Source organism: Artemia franciscana, chromosome 21 (assembly GCF_032884065.1).
Source record: "Artemia franciscana chromosome 21, ASM3288406v1, whole genome shotgun sequence".
In the NCBI taxonomy this organism is placed as follows: domain Eukaryota; kingdom Metazoa; phylum Arthropoda; class Branchiopoda; order Anostraca; family Artemiidae; genus Artemia; species Artemia franciscana.
The window spans coordinates 17,515,853-17,530,713 of record NC_088883.1 but is presented as its reverse complement, the minus strand read 5'-3'; the positions used below and the strand labels follow the sequence as shown (position 1 = coordinate 17,530,713).

Genomic DNA, 14,861 nt, shown 5'->3' with positions numbered 1-14,861 from the left:
ATATATATATATATATATATATATATATATATATATATATATATATATATATATAATAGTATGTGTGTGTACATGAAAAAGCTAAAAAATGGAAGCAGTGGAATGTCTAGCTTTTTATTAAATTTTATATTTACTCAATTTTTATTTTGGTCTAATGTGTATTTGTCCTTTCAGTATCAAAAAGTGGGAGTAGATCTGGAAGTGGATCTAGAGAACGTAGTGAACATTCAAGTGAGCGACCGTCCTCCCGGGACCGTCATGAAGAGCGACATAGTAAGAGTCGAGAACGTGACTTGATTTCAATAAAAGATTATGGACCTTTAGACAATTTACCTGGACCTGAAATTGTATGTGCTCCAGTAAAACAGTCTCATATTGCCACTCGTACAGAGAAACAGAGTAATCGACGAAGCATACCACAGCCTACTGTAAAAGAGTCTGTTGTGGCATCTAATGATGCAATGACTTCATCTGGGAGCGGAATACCCAAGCCTACTGCATTAGTGAAAGGAACTAGTAAAGTTGTTAGCGAAACAAAATGCGCAATGGTGACAGCAAAGCCACCTTTGAAGCGTACGCCATCACAGAGAGTTAACGCTGAAACGGAAAGATCAATGCAAAGTTCTGATTCTGGAACTTCTTTGTCTGTCCAAGGTACAGTACAAATGTTTAAAAATAAGCAGTTGTTTCACTGATAAGTTGTATCGTTTTTAGGGAGAGAGAGCGAGAATTTGTTTTTAGAGGTTTAAGTAATAAAAATTTAATTTGAATGTTTATACCAGTGACTCCTAACTGGAGGATGGATAGAGGAGGATGTCTAGGTGCGATTTTTAAATTTATTTACTACAGTCACCTACTATGGCAATACCAAGATTTAGCTAACTCTAATTTGACACAACCAGGTTTCTTATAAAATTTTCTGATTGGCTTTGAATTAATTGAGAACTTATCAGAACTTTTTGACTGAAAAATTCTATGAAAAACTCTGATTGGCTGAAATTAGCGCTAGTTAAAGTTCAGCATCAGTAAAATCGCATTGTGGACGAGCCTTATGCAAGAATAAAGGTACACAAGAAATAATGACGCAGCAATGCTCGAAAAATGACAATTTCGTCTTATTGTCTTCAGAAAGGTAGAATATCAATCAATTGCTTTTTTCGTCCGATATAGTGACCCCAGAGATATTCTACATACTAATCTCCTTGCACATTGATATTGTTACAATATCAATTATGTACAGCAACAATATTGATATTGTTAATATTTATTTTCTAATAATCTGTGTCCTTATCAAATAAATATCCTGGATTTGGTCTGGAAAAGCTTGCAGTAGCAGCAAATTCAAAAGAAAAATAGATGACTTGACATCTTCTTACCCCATTCACGATTTGGTGTCCGTAGTTCTTCTTTCAAAGCTGAAAATAAGGGCTAACATTGTCGACTTAAACTAAAAGCAGGAAGATTCTTGTGTATTCCAAATATAGTGAGTCTCTGTTGACCCTTCTTAATGTCTGTTTTTGTATTGAGTACATTGATGAAGTATTTAAGATAAAAAGTAGAAATTCTAATAACTTAGTCTTGGAGCCGTAAGAAAGATTTCAAACTATAGAAACCCTCCCCCAACAAAAACTGGAAGAACTCCAGAAAAGTCTACTTGGAATAGCATCGTGTGAGGGCCGAAGGCTCGTGCTGTTGACTGTTGCGAGGGTAGGGATGTAACAGAGGCAATAGAAGCTTTTGTTTTAGTTTCATTGTAAAAAAAGACCTAAAGTCGCTTTTTATTCAACTTCACAGGCAGCAAATCACAAATCTCAAGTCCTTCAAACACACTCCCTCGTCAAAAATCCAGATGTCGTGAATTAGATGGCTCTAATGTTGCGCTGGTGTCTCCTATGCCATCATCTAGTGGAAGTTCAGCATCCTCGTCAAGTCCACAAGCCGCTCCCGCTTCCTCCTATGTGGAGAAAGAAGGTGATGGGGCAGATCAATATTGTGAGGACAATGAAAGCCCCAGAGATAGTAGGAAGCTGGGGGCTGAAACACCGAAATTTAGCAGAAAAGAAGGCACGCAGGAGGTGGAAGAAAAGGTTAGTTATCATTGTGTTGCGGAGCAACACTACTGCTTTCGTAGTTTTTGTGTTGCGGAGCAACACTACTGCTTTCGTAGTTTTTTTTTTTTTTTTTTTTCACCGTGATCAGCGACCTGTAGCTCCGAAGTGGTAAGAGTTAAAAATTTGAGATTTTTCAGAGGGAAGGGAAACGTGAAACAGAGTAAAAAAGTTCCAGAGAAGTTCCTAAAATTTCTAACAGTTTTCCATAAAAAAAAAAACGTTTTTTTCTTAGAAACTCTGCGTTCGATGTTTGGTGTCAAGTTAAGACGACCCTAGCTTCGGAAATAAACTTGTTAGAAATACAGTTATGCTGAACTCATGTAGAACTTTCATTTGTCTCTTCGAGAACCGGAGCACAAAATTCCGTAGCTCTTACAGATTTCCCGGAAATAATTCCGGAAAAGTCCAACTTGTTCCGATTTTTTTTGGAATTTTCTCAAATTTTCGATTTTGATGTTTCTTATATTTTTATCGAGTAGTGCTATGAAAAGTATGCAAGAAGAAGTGAAGTGTTCTATATACCAAGTTGCTTCGTTCTCTAAGAAATAATTTCCGAAGTTTCGACGTTCTAGAGGTAACTTCTGTTCTGGACCAGCTAGAATTTTTTTCCAACGCGGTTCGACAGGTCTCGATCTCCTAATAATTGGAGCTTACAATAGTTTCTCCGAAATAAAATTCCTTCTTTGGGTTTTTCTATTTGGAAGTTTTGTCATGCCCTCGGGGCAATTTAAATTTTTTGGTGAATTTGGTTTGTTTTATATTTTCCTAGCTTAGACCATCAAAAGTTAAGCAGAAAACTATAAGACGTTATTTCCGTATCTCTTTCAGATTTCCAGGAAATAATTCCCGAAAGGTGCGTCTCGAAACATAATACTTCGAATTCAGAATATTCAGAATTGTCAACTGTGTTATTGTGTTATTCTCGTTTATTTCTGGACCAGCTAAACATTTTACCAAACTCAGTTTAGTAGGAGCTCGAAATAAAACCATATCAAAGATGCTTCAAGATAACAATCGAAGCCGCATTAGAAAATGTCCTCTGAAGGACATAATGGAGACTGTTGCTCCGCAACTGTGTCCCGTAGGGCACAGTTGCACGTGTTGCTCCGCAACTGTGCCCTAAGGAACAGGGCACAGTTGCTGCAACACTTCCCGTTGCACAGGCAACGGAGGTCTAGTTGTTTGTCCATTCTTGTCTGTGAAAGTAAGTTGCGCCGAGAAAATTCTCAATAATCTTGTCAGTAATGATCTAGACACATTCTCCATACCCCAGAAGTAGAAGTGAATATTGAAGAAAGTAGGAAAAAAATGTCTTCCGCCGCATTAATGTTTTTGTGTAATCAAAACTCTATGAGTCAGCTAAGAGTAGGTCGATAGATAGCAGAGTTGCTTCCTCTTTCTAACATATGCATGGTAAATCTTTAAGGCTCGAGTAAATGGCTCCCCACTTAGGGGGCACTGAAATTCTGCTGTTTTCTTTGACGATGCTTTCTGTCTAAGTGAATAAAAGAGAAGCAATTATATGTGTTTGAACATACATATTAAAGAAAACCTGAGATTTGAGTGCTTTAGAAATTATCCTTTATTCTAAAATCTAGTGTAAAATAAGCTTCTCTTGCGAAACTACAATATTTCCCCTCCCCTCTTGCCGTCAGGAGGGCAAGAGGCATCCTGGCGCGTCACAATCCTAGGAAAGGCTCTGGTGACCTGGTCTTTAGAGTTCAGGCAAGATAGTTGTCACAAAATATTGACACCAGACCCTCTCGAAGGCTGCCACTACTTTTCCTGAGAATAGTCTTAGGTCCATACATTTTTTCGTCTGGCGTAATTAGATTTTATTTTTTAGTCTTTTGTGTTGACTGCTCACATAACTGGTGGATTTATAGTTAAAAAGACAAAATGAAGATCAATAAGACTAATAACCAATCGATTGTTTTGCTGGTTAAGTGAATCTTATATTGCAAAAAAGTTTTAATGAATTTTATTTACCACTAGAAAGCTTAACAGTCTTCACTGTAGGTGGCTAGAGTCCTATTAACCTAAACGTTGTTTTCAACGAATTGGGTTCAGCTAAAAAAAAAGATGAAAAGTATGGACATCCACCCATTCTCGTTTTTCCTCATATACTGACTCTGTAGCTGTTAAACCTGTTAGTTTGGATAAGTGATGAATGATGATTTGGAAAACAATGTTAATTGTATTTGGAACATAGAATTTAATTCCTCGTATTTTTCGAAGTAAGATAATCTTTTATTATTCTCTAAATATTTAAATTAATCCTTTATTATGACGTTGCCCTTTATTCCAGCTATTTATATTATTAACAGTTTTATCTTTAACAAATTCCATATTTTCTAGAAAAAATCAGAGGCATCTGCTGCGGCTGAGAGCAATCTTGGAGAAGAAGCAGAAGATGTTCTTATGAGCATAAAACCTATGCAGCCGTTAAACAGAAATACCCCGTATGGATATATAAGAAGTTTGGCAATGTCGACGAGGCATGTGGCACCTAGTCTGCATACTCAGAAAGTTGGTAAGGCCTGGTCAATTTAACTAGTCCCCTAATTAGAAACTCCCGTCTTTATTTTTAATGAACAGTCAAAACCTGCGTATAAATTCTAGACATAGGTCAAAATAACTTAATGGGGTGTTTTGAATTTATTTTGGCTCTAAAAGCAATACTTTTGAATTTCTTGCAGGTTTTTTCTTCTAATGACTCGTCAAAGATTTTATTTATATATTTGAGATCGAGCTATGCCTTAAGGACCAATTTGCCACGCTGTTGTACTGAAATATGAGCAAACATTTTGAATTGATGGCCAGCGTAATAATTCTAATTTGCAACTGAACTTAACGGTAACTTCTAAAAGGAGGTAGATAATAATTTTCCATTTAATAGTGTTTAACACTTAATTATTTAAAGTTGCAAAATTTAACATAAGAGATGAAAAATTATGCGGAGTAAATTAGATTTTAAAAGGATTCCACACTGAGAGTTATTTTACCTAGAAGGTTTTGACTTTTTACTTTGCTGAGATGTTGATTTGGATCCTAACAGTATCGCCTTCCTCTTGAATTACTACTACTACTAATAATAATAATAAGTCACTGCAGCAAGCCGCCTGAGGCCAACACAGCTACGCACGCTCCTCCTCCAACTTAATCTATTCAAGGCCTCCCTCTTTACACCCTTCCAGGAAGTTCCCATTTCTTTTAAATCTTTATTTATGACATCCTCCCAACCAAGACGAGGACGGCCTGCTTTCCGTGTAGCCCCAGACGGTTGGCCGAAAAGGACAATCTTCGTCAACCTTAAATTTGCCGGCTAAACTAATAATTTACGGAATAATTGAGTTAATTTCTTGAAAATGACTGTTCATAAAAATCTAGTTTGGCACGAGTAACTGATAACACATCTTTCATATGACAAATAAAGGGTAGCGGATGAGGAATGCCATTCATCTTGATGGAATGTCGTTACGTTACAGGCTATGTCATTTCTTATTTGGATATTTATTATCTCTGAACAGTCGTCACTCTGAGGAATTCCAGTTTTGAAAAATCATGCAAACTAAAACAGTAGAAAAGAAGCATCTCTTTGATTTTAGGCTACAAAATCGCTCGGCTAAACCCTTTCGTTTCCTATTTTTGGCTTATTTCCTAAGACGAAGAATTGTCTTGCGTTCAAAAAAATTTTCAGTTCGACAACTGATAGAACATCCTAGATATGACTACTCACTGCAATGAGAATGTTTACGCCTACCATCTAAATGGCTTAATATAGAGTGCATGTTTAAGAAATAAAAATTGTTTTATTTAAAGTGCAAGTTAAACCTTTCGTGTAAAGAGCATGATGGAAGAATACTTAAAATTCATGAGGAAAAATATTCATTATAAGTTTTTGCTCTTTAGTTTTATTTCAGAAAATAAATGTTTTTTTTTATTTACTTGTTCCTTAATTTAAATGTTGTAGATATAAAACAAGTATTTTAACAGAAAAATGGTTTAAACTTGCTCCAATATTCTGTGTACCTTTTCAATTTTGATTGAAGAATTTACGATAAACATTAAAATAAAGAATTAGATCATTTTTAAGGAGTGTGTAATGGGATCCATAAATGTTCCTTATTCTTTTGGGGATGTTGATGTGTTTTAGAAGAATTATGAAATAAATGCAACAAAAGACAAGAAAAATTTATGGGCAGTGATTAAACTAGTCCAAATGTAAAGGCAAAGACGTCCACTAAGTAATAAATTTAAGGAGGAATGCAACGAAAACCAGAAAGCAAGAGAAAACAAAAAGACTGAAAACCTTGGAAAATTGAAATACATTTTATATATGTTACCATGAATGTCCGCAAATTGGTGAATGTCGACATTTACCTCTGAATGTCCAAAATATCTTTTTCTCTTTCGATTTAGTCAGCGCTGCCAGTCAACTTTTTCAATTTAATACTAGGTTTGATGATGACAGGTTAGGTTAGAGTGGATTAGGTTTGGTTAGCTTAGATTAGATTTTTTACTCATTTCTGATATTTAAAACCAAATTGAACGTAATCTAACCTAATCTAATCTGACATAACTTAAACTAACATAATCTAACCTAACCCTCTAACTTTTACCATCATAGCTTGCATCAGACTGAAAAGCTTGACTCGTAAAGCTAATTGAATCCAAGCAGGAAAAAAGGAATTTCGATCCGTGAATATTCGAAACTTGTGAATGTCGACATTCACCGGCGAATGTCCGAATTACCTATCTTTGAGTTGCGAGTCAACTTTTTCAATTTAATGCAAGGTTTGATCATGACTGGTTAGATTAGGTTTGGTTAGGTTCTTAACCCATTTCTTGTATTTGTAACCAAGTTTAACCAAACCTAAGATAAACTAACTTAATCTAACCTAGGCTAACTTTAACTTTTACTATCATAGCTTGCATCAGACTGAAAAAGCCTGACTCGTAAAGCTAATTGAATCCAAGCAGAGAAAAAGGAATTTCAGACATTCACCGGTGAATGTCGATATTAACCAGATTTCGGATATTCACGGTAACATACCGTGATTGATGTGTTTTTTAAAGTTTTTTAGTACTCCCCCCCCAAAAAAGGGGTACAATACCCCCCCACAAGAAAAGGGGTCCTGTTGAAAGCTACTATATCAAATTAAACATGTTGAAGAACATAGAAGCCTAAGTCGCAAGAGTCCATTTGCAAAAATACATGATTTTGGGTTTCTTTGTAAGAAAGAAAGTCACCGACGTATGTTTTGCTTTTTTTTTCTTTTTTGTTAGGTAACAGTTTCCACGGTAATGTAACCAAACCAGGTGCCATAGAATAAAGGGAGTGAGTTCATTTTAATGGAAACCTAATGTTCTAGTGTTCTCTTGGAATAGCAAAAGAGACTACACCATAGGAAATCGCCAATTCCTACCATATTATTCTGCGAAACAACAATTTTGACAAAAAATTATATCGAGTAAAAGTTTTGAAGCAGCTCTTTCTTTTAGAATCATTGAAGAAGTATTTATATATCGTCGCAGTTCCATAAGCCGTATTGCAAACTACACATCAGGAAATAAGGGGGGGAATCAGTGAATTTTTTGTGTGTGGGAGGGAAGGAGGGTTGAAAGCCTCAAAAATTTTAAGGCTCAAATTCTTTAATTTTCCGTTAGACGAATATACAGCGTTGAATATACCGCCAGATTCTCTTAATTGGGAAGAACATGTAGGGATTAAGGACTCAATATGGGTGCTAATGAGTAGAGATTGGTTATTTTGTTGTGGTGCGACCTCTTTTGATACCTAATAGGCCACAACAGCTTTCTATTAATGTTCAAATGAGCTGTTTAGCGATATTGAATGGCGACTGGCTCATTAAGATCATCCTTGGACGGAAAAAAGAACCTAACAAACAAATAAATGCATAGAGATACCCACTTTTCTCTAAAAGATACATTAGTTTGAAGTCCTTAACAGTGTTGGTTGCTTAAATCCTTGTCCAGACCTTGTAACCGTAGCTGTTCAGATACACTTACTTGCTTACATCTTATAGATGATAAATATATAAATAGGCAGACCAGTAGCGATTGAGGGGGTACTTTTCTTACTCCGACGGATTCAGTTATCGATCTAGTTTTTACAATACTAGATGCCGCTGAATACTGTCGGTATTAGAAACGGAGACGAACTCCCCAAAGCTCTTATTTATAAAAAGTGCAGTCAAAACAATTATTTGGTAAAAATTTTATTCTTTGGGGATTTAAAAAAAATATTTTCGAGTGAAAGAAAAAGGAAAAAAGGTAAGAGAAAAAGGAAGAAGTAAATGATGCTACTACAGCAAACTAGTCACAATGTTTTGCTGTTAATGACCACTGGTGAACTGCCCTCTTGAATCTAAACCGCTCTAAAATTCGTGCTTTAGCCTCCTCCCAATGAAGGAGATTGAAACTAAATACTTTCCCTGAAATGGGAAATACTTTAAAGAACTGCCAAGGGTTTTAACCATCATAAGTGGAGCTTAGTAGGAAATGTTTTTTGTTTGTTTTTTTTTTCACTTGTATCGAGTTTCGCGTCGTGGATCTAAAAACGTGTATTCTGTACTGTTAAAGTGGTAGACCAACTGAAATTTTTACTTTTTCCTTAGCTTTCCAAGTTGATGGTAATAGGAATAGTCACACATTCCCAAATGGATTTGAGCCTCTCAAGATGCCACACGGATTCAGAAGACAGTATCTGTCGACAGAGGAATACGCCGACCAAGATGGCTTGGAAATACCCAGTGGTGAGTTTTACTTTCCTTATTCATTGTAATTTTTCAATTATATTAATTGCGATAAAGACCAACTAGATAAAAGTAAAACATATTTCATGGTAAGGAGAATTGAAAAACTGGTTTAGTTTTCTGTAAAGCTGGAATGGTACTCTAGCCCTCAGGGCTAGGTGGAGAGAGAGGGAGAGAGAGAGAGAGAACAGTTTATCAAACAACTTTCGTAGCTCTTGGCTAATTTGCAGTTGCAAAAACATTAAAAACAGAAATTACGCACTGTTAAACATAGATGTAAAAAAAAGCACACATGAATTTTAATATCGATTTGTTTGGGCACGTATAGGAATCAGTTTGGACTTCCGTCTGGTTCTTTAGGCAAGATTATACTTTGGTGCCATACAGTGGCACAAAATGCCACTTTCTCATGGCAGTCTGCGGGTAAGATGTCTCAATGGGCTGGGTCTAAAAGCAATGCTTTTCTATACCTCATGCTGAGATCCCACAATCTTTGTTCTAGGCACTGAACGTTTAGTTTAATGAGTGGTTCTTAGTAAGGAATATCTCTAGAACCCAGGATAATCCTAATTGTCCTTTTTTGTACTGATTTTAGGTCGCACGTCAGGTGAGCAGTCTGTAGTACTGAAGGGCCCCACACAGGTTAGGCATACTCCAAGACTGGTCGCTCATAACAAAGATATGCACGAAGGAGACTTTTGACATCACAACCAAAGCGAAGTGTAATGAGACTAGATTCATTACACCGGGAATTTAGTTGTTCAAAAATGTCACTAGCAAACTGGGCTATAGGAGTTATACCCTCAAGTAGATAAGTAAGCACGAGTGATAAGTCATCCACAAATTTATACCTATCTTTGTGCTCGCTCAATATGTAGTTGATCGCAGCAAGAAATGTTAGGCCTGCGAGTTTGGTGCCTTGTGGGGCCCAGAAGTTTATGTCACTCCATTCGGAGTCAGTGTCTTCTTCATGGAGGGTAAATACTTTCTGTTGGCGTCCAGACAGAAAATTAAGTACGATTGTCAGAGTTGGACGCGTAGCTCCCATTCGCTTTAAGTTCAGGTGGAGGGATAAGGGTGCGGGCAACTTGACTCTTATTTGCGGGAATCCTGTTCGGTGAGAGTTTGAATCTACTCTTCATCAAAATTTGTGTTCCTTCGAATTTCATTGAATAGTTCATAGTAATTCCTTGTTATTTTAATCAAACTCAAACTGCGGCTTTATTTTATTTATTTTTTAATCTTAAGGTTTGTCTTTACTTTTCTTTGATAATATTGTTTTCAAGAAGTTTTTTTTTTTAGTTTATTTTGAAAGAAATTCAAACGAAGTGAGAAATCATCCTTAAAACAATGGAAGTAAAAACTAAATTAAGAATCGACTATTTCTTTGTTATTATTTTAATTTGGTTACTCATAAAAGTGAATTATAATCTCTTGGCCAAGTAAGCTATCGTATACTTTCCTCTAATACATTATTTTCATTCTATAATGTATAAAATTAGGCGAGTTCAAATCTGAAATTTAAAATAAGAAAATAGCCGGGTAATAGCAAAAGGTCGTATCTGCACTTTTTCTAATTTCGAGAACAACGCAATCGAAAAAATCGATTTTCATGGAGCTGAATGTATGGTAGATAAAAAAAACGAATGAAATGTCAGTTTAAAGCTGCTAGTCTGGGAGACCTATTGGTGGAATTTTGGCCCTAATAAATAAAATTTACTAGGTCAAAAGTTCCAAAGAAAAACTAATATGACATTTTTGTCCGTCCTTTCTGCTGCAAAGGTAGTTACGATCAAAGTGCATGAATTCACTTTGGCTCTTTTCCCGTGCAGGAACGGCTCTTTTTTGGCAGGTTGGTTGATTTAACCAAAGAAACGGAAACACTACCAAAGACACAGGTACCTAACCAAATCAGGATCCAGTGTCCTTTTTCCTTGATGTAAATGCCAATTAGAAATTTTTATTCTCCTTCTTATCGAAGGTATGTAATGATGGCCAGTTAATCATACAGTTCGGTATGTCAATTTTTTGCTTTCACGAAAGGAGGCACTTTGCGGTAGAGTTGAATTCTGGATTTGCTCAGCTGAGAGGCATCGCACGAAAAAATGACTGCACCACTAGAAGGTTTAAAAAAAAACACTGAATGATTTCGTGTCTCAGTTTCAACTAGGGGTGTCAGTTACTACCTTTTTGCAATCAACCGGCGAAATGCCAAAAAAACCTAGTTTCACGAATATACTTGCGTATAATATTAAGGGCGAAGCTGAATTTTGAACAAACTCTTTCATGACTTATAAAAGGAAAAACTTAATTTACAATTTATGAAATTTGGCTAGAATTTAATTTGTATTGAAATTGTGGTTTCATATCGTTGACATAAATGGGAACGTACACTTACGAAGTTTGACCTTCATTGTCAATCCAAAACTACATATTGTCAATGAGAAAAATCCCAGAACTTTTTAGTTACATTTCTAACAAAATTAAAGTTTTTTACTAATCTCTTTCTTCAGGTTACGTATCCGATGGTGACATATTGCGTGCCCCACATTCATTACCTTCAGCTTGCAGAAAATCAGATGTCTCTGACATATCTGCTAACGGAGACTCGTTAGATGGCTATCTTAGCGAAGGAGGAGCATCATTATATGCTAGAAGACTAGCTTCCCTACAAAATGGAAGGAAGAAGCCCGACGACAGGCAAGTTTTATATGTATTTGTGGAATCTCATTGTTTGGAAAGATTGTTTGTATATTAAGAGAGCCTCCCTCTACTTCCGAAAAAATTTAACGTAAAGATTTTGTAGGTGAATAGAATTTTCGGGTAAATGCTTATCCTTCCTGATTGTCAAACATGTACACATGTTTGTTTTAGGAATCTGCAATTCCTTTTTTAAGTTCCTACCTTTACAGTTTATAGTCACTCAATTAAACAAAGAAAATGGTGTAGATTTAGTTTGTTTTGAAATAGCTTTCTTTTATCTTTTTTATGTATCTATCCTTTCATCTCTAATCTATCCATCTATCTTTTATTTTGTTTCCAAAGTTTGATTCTCCTCTACTTTAAGAAAAAAATTTTCAAGACTAATCCTTGCCGGTAGACTAGAGTACATATCCAAGGAAGGTACTACTGGCCTGTACACAAATAAGTGTATTTACAAAATACTACAAAAAAAGTATTTTGCTACCTGCAATTGTCTACTTTGTTTTTTTTTTATGTGACAAATCCTCGAAACCCAATTATTTACCACTTTAAAATGTATTTTGACAAAATCAATTCTACTCTTTTCTACGTGGTAAATTTGTAAAAAAAAAAGTGAAATTATGAAACTCAGTAAGAGTCACTGCCCACTTCTTAGATGCAAATTTGGGTTTTAGCCCCCTAGACCTTTCAGATCGAATTTTCAGAGGCATCATTGTTTCCCAGTAATTAATATATAATACTGAAGCCCTTAACAAACAAAGAAATTGTCTCCAGCATGCAAATTGCAGAAATGATTAGGCCTTAAATTGTCTAAATGATGTCAGATAGAAGTGTCTTGAAGTGGTAACTATGTTGGATTTATCGAAAGAATACAGTTTACTCCCCATCTAAGAAAATTTTGTGTCTGTCTGATGCTAGAATAGGAATAACAACGCACTAACTTCACTCACTGGGATTGCCTTCATATTGCAATTTGTAATTAAGAATGCTGATCAAGAATACTGATCATTGAAGATGTTGATAAATCTATTGAAAAGCCTTGTTTTTTAATATTAATTTTGTTAGTTTTTAGGTTTTTCCAATGCACACAACAAACAAGATTCGACCAGTCCTTCTTAACTTAAAAACACCTCATTTTTTCGAATTAACCGTCCCTCCACTCCCCCCCCCACAGACGGTCGAATCGGATAAATGACTATTTCTATTTTAATCTTGTCTGGTACTGATTTTTCTCATTTTTCAGAATTAACCCTCCCCCCAACTTCTCCAAAGAGAGCGGACCCGTTCCGAATATGTCAATCACGTATCTAGGATTTGTGCTCATTTTTACTACCAAGTTTCATCCCGGTCTTTTTTTCGAATTAACCGTCTACCCACTCCCCCCAGATGATCGAATTGGGGAAACGACTATTTCTAATTTAATCTAGTCTGGTTCCTGATACGCCTGCCAAATTTCATCGTCCTAGCTTATCTAGAAGTGCCTAAACTAGCAAAACAGGGAAAGACAGACAGACAGACCGACAGAATTTATGATCACTATATGTCACTTCGTAAATACAAAGTGCTACAAAAACTTGTTAATACCAAAGAAATTTACGAAACTTTTTCGAAGACCTTTTAAGCCCTGAAAGCAAGAGATAATTAGGGTCTAACTCGGTGTCTTCAAGTATCGCCCCGATTTACGAACAATTAGCTACAACTGAAGCCCAGCTGGAGAAAATAAAAAGTCATCTGCTGGAAAATATAACCAATCAAACAGTTCGTGGTAACGAACTGTAGTAAGGAGCGACCCGGCTCAATAGTAACCGAAACTCAAAAAAATGGAATTTTGATACCATTAGTTACATCAAGACAAGTTATACCCATCGAAAGTTACGAGCCTGAGAAAATTTGCCTCATTTTAGAAAATAGAGGTAAAAACCCCCAAAAAGTCATAGAATCTTAACATAGAACCTTATTGTTATCTTATTGTTCCCGTTACCTTATTGTAGAAGTTTCAAGCTCCTATCTACAAAAATGTGGAATTTCGCATTTTTTGCCAGAAGACAGATCACGGATTCGTGTTTATTTGTTTGTTTTTTCCCCCAGGGGTGATCTTATCGACTGAGTTGTCCTAGAATGTCGCGAGAGGGCTCATTTTAACGGAAATTAAAAGTTCTAGTGCCCTTTTTAAGTGACCAAAAAAATTGGAGGGCACCTAAGCCCCCTCCCATGCTCATTTTTTCCCAAAAGTCACCAGATCAAAATTCTGAGATACCCATTTTATTCACCATAGTCGAAAAACCTAATAACTATGTCTTTAGGGACGACTCACTCCCCCGCAGTCACCGTGGGAGGAGCTGCAAGTCACAAACTTTGACCTGTGTTTACATATAGTAATGGTTACTGGGAAGTGTACAGACGTTTTCAGGCGGATTTTTTTGGTTTAGGGGGGGGGGTTACTTGGGAGGATATTTCCATGGAGAAACTTCTCATGGGGGAAGAGAATTTCAATGAAGGGGGCGCAGGGTTTTCTAGTATTATTTGAAAAAACAATGAAAAAATAAATATGAAAAGCTTTTTTTCTACTGAAAGTAAGGAGCAGCATTAAAACTTAAAACGAACAAAAATTATTACGCATATGAGGGGTTTACCTTCTCGTTATACCTCACTCTTTACGCTAAAGTATTTTTAGTAATTTCAACTATTTATTCTACGGCCTTTGTGATTCAGAGGTCATTCTTAAGGAATTGGGACAAATCTTTAATGTAAAGAGCGAGGTATCGACGAGGGTTGAACCCCCTCATATACGGAGTAAAAACATACGAATATAGAAGTTCGTTACGTAAGCTAATTCGTAAGTTACGTATATTTTTTACCAATGAAGACCTTTGTAAAAATTAAAAGTTCTAATTGCTTTTTTAAGCAATCAAAAACTTGGAGGGCAATTAGGCCTCCTCCCTTGCTCCTTTTTTCTCAAAATCTTCCGATTAATTGCAATTAATTAATATGAAAATTTCGTTTTAATTATTTATGTACGGAGAGCCAAGATCAAAACATGCATTAATTCAAAAACGTCCAGAAATTAAATAAAAAAAAGACAAGTTTTTTTAAATGAGAGTGAGGAGCAACATTAAAACTTAAAACGAACAGAAATTACTCCGTATATGAAAGGGGCTTTTCCTCCTTAACGCCCCGCTCTTTACGCTAAAGTATCTTACTGTTTTAAAATAGGGTTAAGAGAAAGAGTCAAACTTTAGCGTAAAGAGCGGGGGGTTGAAGAGGAAAA

The 14,861-nt window shown here is 35.9% G+C and overlaps 1 protein-coding gene across 5 annotated transcripts in view; it reads left to right on the top strand.

Moving 5' to 3' along the window:
* LOC136040645 (protein sickie-like) overlaps window positions 1-14,861 on the top strand; it is a 295,044-nt gene that overhangs the window by 253,851 nt on the left and 26,332 nt on the right. For all 5 annotated transcript variants that reach the window (XM_065724928.1, XM_065724927.1, XM_065724932.1 and 2 more), the window contains 5 exons: window positions 175-654; window positions 1,795-2,087; window positions 4,470-4,644; window positions 8,753-8,890; window positions 11,404-11,590. In XM_065724928.1, the coding sequence (XP_065581000.1) occupies window positions 175-654; window positions 1,795-2,087; window positions 4,470-4,644; window positions 8,753-8,890; window positions 11,404-11,590 (1,273 nt within the window). The remainder of the gene's footprint in view (window positions 1-174; window positions 655-1,794; window positions 2,088-4,469; window positions 4,645-8,752; window positions 8,891-11,403; window positions 11,591-14,861) is intronic.